Genomic DNA, 8514 nt, shown 5'->3' on the forward strand with positions numbered 1-8514 from the left:
TAAACATGAGCGAACTGAGGCATGGAGAACACACGGAGCCTGCCCGGTGTCACACACGGCTTGGAACTGGTGGTGAAGAGATTTGAACCCACAGGGTCTGCACCCAGGAGCCATTTCTGTAGCATCAGGGTGTACCTTGGAGTCCAGATAATGGTGTCTTGAAGCCTTGCTGGACCTTTCCCCACAGGCACTGGGAACCTAGGAAGTCCAAAGCAGGCTTCGGGAAGAGTCCAAGTGTTTAGAGTGCAGACCCCCCCGCCAAATAGATCGGAGGGCAGGAGTGCCTGCAGAGGCCTGCCGAGAGCCCCGCAGCGCTCCAGCCATAACCAGGAGCTGCAGGCCCGTCGAGTCTGGCCTTGCAGCTGTGTGAGCAGGCACCTCTGTCGCCTTGGTCTCCAGGGTTCCTGACTGACGCCTACGTACCCCAGTATCCCAGAGTCCTCACCAATAGCATCACCCCCTGAGAACCCTTCCCACCGAAAGGAGCCAGTGGCAGGTAGTAGAAGGGTGTCTGAGGGTCCTGGTCCTTGCCCTGGTGGGTCTGGGTGACCCCAGGACCAGCCACTCCACCCCCTTGTCCTGGGCACCACAGCCCATGTGCCAGGCATTAAGGAGGAAGCGAGTGATAGGTAGCTTCATTTTCTGCTTGTCCTTTTTGAAAACCTGGTAAGACAAGTAGGCCCTCTTCCTGCAAAGATGCATATCCACAGAAGCGTCGAGACCACTTTGACGGGTGCCCTGGAACCCTGAAGCCCATCCACAGGCCAACTGAGCTTCAGGCTGAAAGAGGATGCAGCGGAGCAGGAGAATCATCTTAAAAGATCTTTTAGAACGTAGAACATTAAAAAGGCTATGTAAGAGACTCGCCCCAGGGAGCAGCCTTACATCCCTCTCCCAGCGGCCATGAGCTGCACAGCCTGGGTGGCAGGACCTCTGCTGGCCCTGCCAGGGGCCCCAGCCGGCAGGGACCAGAGGGCTTCTGTGCCAGGGACAGAGGGCTCTTCAGAGCCACCCTTGCTGCTGTCTCCAGAACGTTCATTTCCGTCCTTTCCCTCCCTTCTCTGTGCTCTCCATGCCCCCACCCCACCTGCTCCCAGGCGATAGAGACCTACTTGCTGAATGTCTCTCCTGGGGGGCTGACCTACATCGCCGAGTGGCGAGGGGGGATTCTGGACCACAAGATGGGGCACCTGGCCTGTTTCTCAGGGGGCATGATCTCCCTCGGCGCTGAGGATGCCAAGGAAGAAAAGAGGGCCCACTACCAAGAGCTGGCAGCCCAGATCACCAGGACGTGCCACGAGTCATACGCCCGCTCAGGTAACCCTGCAGGGGACGGGGCAGCTGCAGAGCCCAAGGCTGGATAGCAGGAAACACTGGCAAGGCCAGCAGGGCAGCATGAGGGGAAGGGAGCCCCTGGTCCCAGCACAGTCTCACCTGGCAGGGACATGGAGGTGCGGTGAGGGACGTGTCGGCCACACCCTGCGACTGTCAGACAGTGAAGGTGTCATCAGCATTCTACATGCATCAGTGCTGTTTAGTCCTTGACACATACCACTGAACCTTACAACACAGATGGGGAAACTGAGGCTCAGAGATGGTTTGGCCAAGGTCCCGTGAGAGTGGCAGAGAGCGGGGTCCTCCATCCCCTGTGGCAGAAACGTTGGCATCCTAAGCCCAGCAAATTCCTTTACCCTAAAATGTACTAAAAGTAAATCAAAAAAATGTACTGTCCCCATCCACACCCCACGCCCTCCCTGCAAGGTCTCCCTACTTCCTGGAACCAAGTGTCCACCCACCCTTTTGACCCAAGACCACCGGAAAGATTTGGGTTCCTTGGTCCCCACCACACCCAGCACTCACCACAGGGTTGTCCAAGACAGGCTCAAGAGTCACTTTAGCAAGAGCCCATTTCCTCATTTTACATATAGAGAAATGGAGTCTCCCCAAAGAGGGAAACACCTTAACCAAAATCATACCACACATGAGCAGCGGAGCCTGGGTTAGAACCAGGTCTCCTGAAGACCACTTCCACCCCGACGCTGCCCTGCAGAAAAACCCCTGACCCCCGTCCCCCAGGGGATGTCTACCACTCTGAGTTGTAACTGCAGTCTTGGATAGAGGAGAAGACTCCTCTGCTCAAGTGCCACTCTGCCACCTCCAGCAGGGCAGCCTCTGTTTTCCCATCTCTTCAATGGGAATGAGAGCATGGGTCCCGCAGAGCGCCATGAGGAAGTCGTGAGAAAGCCTTGCGCCCCCTCCAGCCACAGCCCACAGCGCAGCATTTTGGCGCTGCCACCCGCGGTTGAGCTGCTTCTCGGAGCTGTGCCAGGAAGTCAGAGATTCACAATGGGTCCTTAAAATGGGTCTTCCATTCTGTTCATGGAGCTCACTCTGCCAAGGCCATAAACAAATAGGAAATCTCAGGAATAATAAAAAGCTAGCTATTTGTCTGGGACAATCAGCACAGACCATAAAAGACAGCCGCTTAATAGAGCATATTGTTCCGGCCGGCCTGGCTGGCCCGCGACAGCTGCGGCAGCGGCTGCTGCCCTCGACCCCTTTGCTGCCCTCACCCCATTAGCAACTTGGTAGAATGACTTTTGCCTGAGGGCCTGGAGTGGCTTCGCCATTTGAAGAGATGGCAGGGGCCACAGTCTAGCTGACCCCTCCTGCGAGAAGTCCCTCTGCAGGGTCAGCAGCAGGGCGGCCTGCTGAAAGGATTCAACCCAAATAAGGTGGCGGGGGTCAGGCAGAGAGCTGGGTGCTCAGCTGGCCTGGACAGGATGGGCAGAGGCAGGACACCTGACCCAGGCACCTTAGATTTTGGACCTAGAGAGTCAGACCTAGGGGAGGGAGAGAGTACAGCCCAGAGGGAACAGGGCACCAGACAGACCCAGGGTCATATCCCAGCTCAGCCACAACTTGCTGTGTTGCCTTGGATAAATAGCCTCTCTGATCCTCAGTTTCCACATTATTAGAGAGGGACAATAGCATCCACCTTAGCAAAAATCGGGGTTTTTTTTACTATTGAACTAATGTAAAGCACCTAGCCCAGCCCTTGAGGCCATAAATGGCAGCTGCGCAGGTGGTTATCATCGTGGTTGTGCAGAAAAAAACATGGCAACCAAGTCTCTAAAAGCAAATCGATGACAACAAAACCCAGGCCTCACCAGGCCTCCTTCATCCAGCCCCCTCTGTCTGAGTAGGTGTTTTCCTGGGCATCTTGCCTTCATCTCCACCTTAGCAGTTTCCCAAAGTGTTAGCTGTGGAAGGCTTCATCTGGGAGGTATTAAAAGCGGTTTCCAAAGGAAAGGGTCTGTGGAGAAGCATCTTCCCATGTTGTCCACATTAAAGGATCTGATAAGTTTCACAAACTGGACTATTTCACTGGGTTTAATCTGCTGTTCCCCAGATGTGCTCCAACCTGAAGCCCTGTCTTAGCTGAGTCCCGGTTAATGTCTTGTAGAGAGCTTATGCCTCAGAATACACAGTTGGAGCACGCTGCCCAAACCTTTGTCTTTCCTGATGCAGAGTAGCTTCTTCAGATTCCATTCAGATTCAGTCCAAACCTGCAGAGTTCATGAAGCCTCAGGAGCCTCTCTTTGGCCCACCTAAGCCAAGAGGGCAGCTGTGCCCCTGCCCACCACAGCCTTATGGGCGATTCAGCAGGGCCCACCCCGTGCCAGTGCATCATTAACATCACCCTGCCGAGGGCTTTTGGCATCCAGAGCCCCTCCTGAGGCAGCTGATCTGCGAAACAGGAGGTACTGGGTCTGACCAGGTCCGCTTTTGGCCATTCCCAGACACCAAACTCGGGCCCGAGGCCTTCTGGTTCAACTCCGGCAGAGAGGCGGTGGCCACTCAGCTCAGCGAGAGCTACTACATCCTGCGGCCCGAGGTGGTAGAGAGCTACATGTACCTGTGGCGGCAGACGCACGACCCCACTTACAGGGAGTGGGGCTGGGACGTGGTGATGGTGAGTGGCTGGGCCCCAAAGCTCGTGGCTCGGCACTAGGGGAAGAGGGGTCTGCATCAGGGGTCAGGGCAGAGGCTGCAGAACCAAGAGCCCCAGCGGAAGCTGGGCGGACGGGAACTGGTGAATTGCATGCCAGTGGCCCTGGCCTTGTGGGCTGGGACAGCTGTCAGCAGACTCACAGGGCCAGGGCTGGCAGCTCTAGAGCGCCACCTGGCCCTGCCATCCCAGCAAGCATGTTCCTGGCCCCAGGCTGGACAGGCAGCTGGAAAGGCCACCTCTGATGCAGGCTGGCAACTCTTTTGTTCCTCCGGCCACAGCCTGTCCCGCTCTAGGCAGCCCTTGACCACATGCTGGTCTGTGGCTTGACCTCCCCTCAGCCCTAACCACCTTACTGGAAATTCCATAGCCTTCCTTGGGGTTGAAGGGGTATCAAAGGCGGGGATGGAGATTCCAGAGGATTCCTTGATGGAGGCTGAGCCTTCTCTATCCCTCTTCCCAGCAGCAACTACGCCTTCCCTCAGGCTGACAAGGCACCATCTGTTCTCCGAGTGCAAGCAACTTTCCTGGGAGGTCCACATGTGGGGAGCGGGGCGCTTCTCAGAGTCAGACCTGGCTCACTGTCTAGTGCACCTGCTTCCCTGACACCCGGGTTCTTGCTCTTCAAAGGTCACATGTCATGTGTCCAGTCCACAGATTTCTCAGTGGGCAAAAATTGCATTTCTGTCCAAAAGGCAGAGAGGTGGTAGCCTGTGCACCTCTGGCCAGGGACTCCTCTGTCAGTGAGCTCAGCCAGTAGTGGGCTAAGGCTTAGGGGACCTTTCCTCACCCCCTGACGCTGCCTTCCTCTTCACAGGCCTTGGAGAAGTACTGCCGGACGGACGCTGGCTTCTCCGGGATCCAGGACGTGTACAGCAGCAGCCCCAACCACGACAACAAACAGCAGAGCTTCTTTCTAGCCGAGACGCTGAAGTAAGTGCAGGCCTGGCCCATGTCCGCTCTGGTGGCAGCGTGGCTCCTCCTAGGACAGGGTGGGTCCCCCACAATAGCCAGGCTCTGCAGCCACAGAGCAGGAGCCCACCAAGGGCAGAAGGCTTGGGGACCAGAGGGCTGCACCCCAGAGGTATATGCCTTACTCTGGCCCTTTTTCCTCTCACAGTGAGGCTGAGCTGGAATCTAGCCCCTCGGTACTGACCTGTGTAACCCTTTGGCTGCTTGAGGCTGTGCCTCAGGTCCCTGGAACCCTGTCCTCCTCTGTAAAATTGGAATAATGATGACAGTGGTGATATCCACATGGGTCGCTGTGGTTGACTTTCCCTCCTATGGCTCTGCAGTGTGGCTCCCGGGTTTTCCTGGGGTGGGAGGTAGCACCCTGTTTCCCCGCTGTGCCCTAAAGCAAGCCCTTGAGCTTCCCCTGGCATGGTTCCTCCCAGGAAAGTCCCCTTGCCCCAAAGCTAGAGTCCAGGAGTCACAGCCCCGGCACTGTAGCACACTAAGTGCACTGAGGGTGGACAGGGGCAACTCTCAGGCCACCCTGCAAAGGAGGAGTCAGGGGCCTCTAAGGTCCTAGCAGCGCTCCCTAAGGGCCCAGGCAGGGTGTGAAGAGTGGGGGCCCAGGCACAGCCAGCATGACTCAGGCCCCTCTGATCCCAGCACTCAGTGCTGTCATGACCATCCATGGAAGCGGCCTCTAGAACAGCAGTCAGATCCCAGCCCCTCTGTGCTGGCCATAGGCCGGTCTCAGGCCCCGAGATGCCCAGGCCCACCTTCTCCCAGCACTGACGGCTGTGTCTTGCTCCCTGCCTCCTGGCTGCAGATACCTCTATCTTCTATTCTCTGAAGATGACACGCTCTCGCTGGAAGACTGGGTGTTCAACACCGAGGCCCACCCACTGCCTGTGAACCACTCAGACAGCTCCAGCGGGGCCTGGCACCGACACTGACCCTGGCCCCTGCCACTAGGGTGCCTCAGGGATGCCTTGCCTTTTCAGGATTCAGGGCGGTTCCCAAGGGGATTGGGAATGCAGGCCCCATCCTGGGCAGGCCCTGGACAGATGTGTCAGACAAGCCACTTCTTCTCCTCTGTGAGGAGACAGGACTTGGAGATGCAGCAGTGTCAGACATGGGCCATAGTCATGCCAGGTCCAGACATTCCTTTCTATGGAGAATTTCTATGAAACCCACTCACTTGCCATTCCAGGGCCAAAGGACCAGAGGTTTGCATATCGATTCTAAGTGTTTGATTCACTTCCTTTTGGTTTGGGGATCTTTGTTTTTGCTTGATTTTGCCTTTTCTTCATAGTTGAGTTTTATTACTATTATAAATATAGTTTTCAAAAATCATGTGCTTTCTAAAACAGAGCCATCCTAATCAAGGAAACCTTAAAGTGTTTGTACACGCACAACCCTGACCCTATTATCTATATTTTTAATACTTTTTGCCCAGTATTTACTCTACGTTCAATTACATGTCATTTACCATATAATTTGAGGAGGGGGTTCCCCTTGGATTTGGGCCTCAGTGTTACAAATCACTAGTGCTATTTTCATTATTGTAATGGAAAAGTATGTGAACTAGAATAAAGGAGTTTATTGAATAAGAAATAAGATTGGGCTCATTGCACACCAGTGACTCCTCAGGAAACCACTGCAATGTGATCGTCAGAAAGAAGAACCAACTGGCAGTTGATTCATTTAAGGTATAATTTACTAAACAATTCCAAATTCTATTACTTCCCATTCAGTTGTCTAATATATTCAGGAAGTGTGAGGCCAATCCATTAGATATGGAGCAGGAGATTTATACTCAGGTTGAGGCTTGGAAGAAGCCCAGAGAGGAGCCGCAACTTGCCTAAGCCACGCAGCCAGTAGAAGGCAGAGATGAGCCTGACCCCGGGTTTCCCGGCCACCAGAGTGCTTTGTTCATCTACTCCATCATTCAGCAGATGCTTGGTGAGCACCAGCAGTGGACCAGATGCTGGGCTAAAAGCCAGGGACACAGCCGAGAGCGATAGTCATAAGCCTTGCAGCAAAGGGAGACAGATGATGGAGGTAACCTGCAGATAGATGAAATGCACACATGTTGAGGAAATGCTACAAAGGAGATGACAGATAGGGCTGGGCCAGCCATGGACAGGATCTTTCTTAGGGGTCAGGGAGGACTTCTGGGGCAGATGACCTTCGAGCCACAACTTAGATGAGCCACAGGAAGAGTGTCCAGCAGCAAGATGAGCATCCCCCAGGCCCAGAAACCTCTTCCCCCAGTGCCCGCTGCTGCTGCCTGGTGGGGGGACCTGAAACCAGAGGCCATCCCCAGAGAGGGCCTTACCCCCACCCACGCTTGCCACTTACCCACACTGCTGAAGTCTCAGGAAAATGCTGAGCCCTTGCCCTTGCTCCGCTGCTTCCTTCGGCTCTGTTCCTGAACTTCAGTAGCCCTCAGGGTGTCAGGGCTCCAGGCAGGGGACCAGGTTTTTAAATCCCTGCTGTGTGGACCCAGGCAGCTCACCTCACCTCTCTGGGCTCTTCCTCAAGCAGAGAAATATCTTACACCTCCCAAGGTTACTATGAGAATAAGTGGGGTGCTTCTAGCATTCTGGGGGTGCAGGGCCTGCTGCTTCCTTGTTCTGGAGGCTTGGACACCCCCAGGATCTCCTCAAGCAGAGCTGGGGGTACACAGCCCCTGTAGCAGGAATCCTAGCATTTGATAAATAAGTCTCTGAGCACTTGCTGGGCATCAGGGACATGGGCTTCTGCAATCCCCCCCACACACGTAAGACAAAAAAACTCACTACGCAAACGTGACAGGAAGATTAGGATGTTGAGATAAGCAGAAAAAAATCATTTGCCATCCTACTTTCTGGAATGAATACTGTTATATTTTATTCTAGACCTTTTTCTATGAATATATAGAATATATATTTTGCAAACAGTATCATCCTATACATACTGTTTTCTTATAATCTGCTTTTGCATTTAACTATATATTGTGAATCTCTTTCCATGTCAACAAATATACATTTATCTCATCGCTCTACCTGGTTGTGTAGTATTCCATTGTGTGCTGTATCATACTTTGTTGATCTAAGGCCCTGTTGCTGGGCATTTGGGTTGATGTCAGTCTGACGTCGTAGTTACAGATAATGGAAACAAAACCAATTCTCTATAAGCAAAAAGAAGAAGAAGAATTTATTGGAATGCTATGGTGTGGCTCTTAGAATCTCAGGAAAGAGTAAACAGCCAGATCTCAAGTAGGACCAGAAGCCATGCTTGGCGGTACATCCCTGTAATCCTGGAACTCCGGGAGGCTGAGACAGAAGGATGGTGAGTTTGAGCAAATCCTAGGCAACTTAATGGTCTAGCAAGACCCTGTCTCAAAATAAAAAATTTTAAAATCACTGGAGAGTTGGCTTAGTGCAAATCCCCAGTACAAGAGGTAGTGAGAGAGAGAAGACAGGAAGGAGACGGGGAACAGGAGGAAAAGGAAAGGAAAGGAAAAGGAAGGGAAGGGAAGGGAAGGGAAAAAGGAAAAAGGAAAGGAG

The 8514-nt window shown here is 53.7% G+C and overlaps 1 protein-coding gene across 1 annotated transcript in view; it reads left to right on the forward strand.

Moving 5' to 3' along the window:
* Positions 1 to 8009, forward strand: part of Man1c1 (mannosidase, alpha, class 1C, member 1) — a 133983-nt gene extending 125974 nt beyond the window's left edge. The window contains exons 9-12 of the mRNA XM_005394825.2: positions 1098 to 1317; positions 3804 to 3976; positions 4830 to 4945; positions 5790 to 8009. Of these exons, the coding sequence (XP_005394882.1) occupies positions 1098 to 1317; positions 3804 to 3976; positions 4830 to 4945; positions 5790 to 5916 (636 nt within the window). The 3' untranslated portion in view covers positions 5917 to 8009. The remainder of the gene's footprint in view (positions 1 to 1097; positions 1318 to 3803; positions 3977 to 4829; positions 4946 to 5789) is intronic.
* The last annotated feature ends 505 nt before the right edge of the window (positions 8010 to 8514 follow it).

Source organism: Chinchilla lanigera, unplaced genomic scaffold (genome assembly GCF_000276665.1).
Source record: "Chinchilla lanigera isolate Chin_1 unplaced genomic scaffold, ChiLan1.0 scaffold00051, whole genome shotgun sequence".
NCBI lineage: Eukaryota > Metazoa > Chordata > Mammalia > Rodentia > Chinchillidae > Chinchilla > Chinchilla lanigera.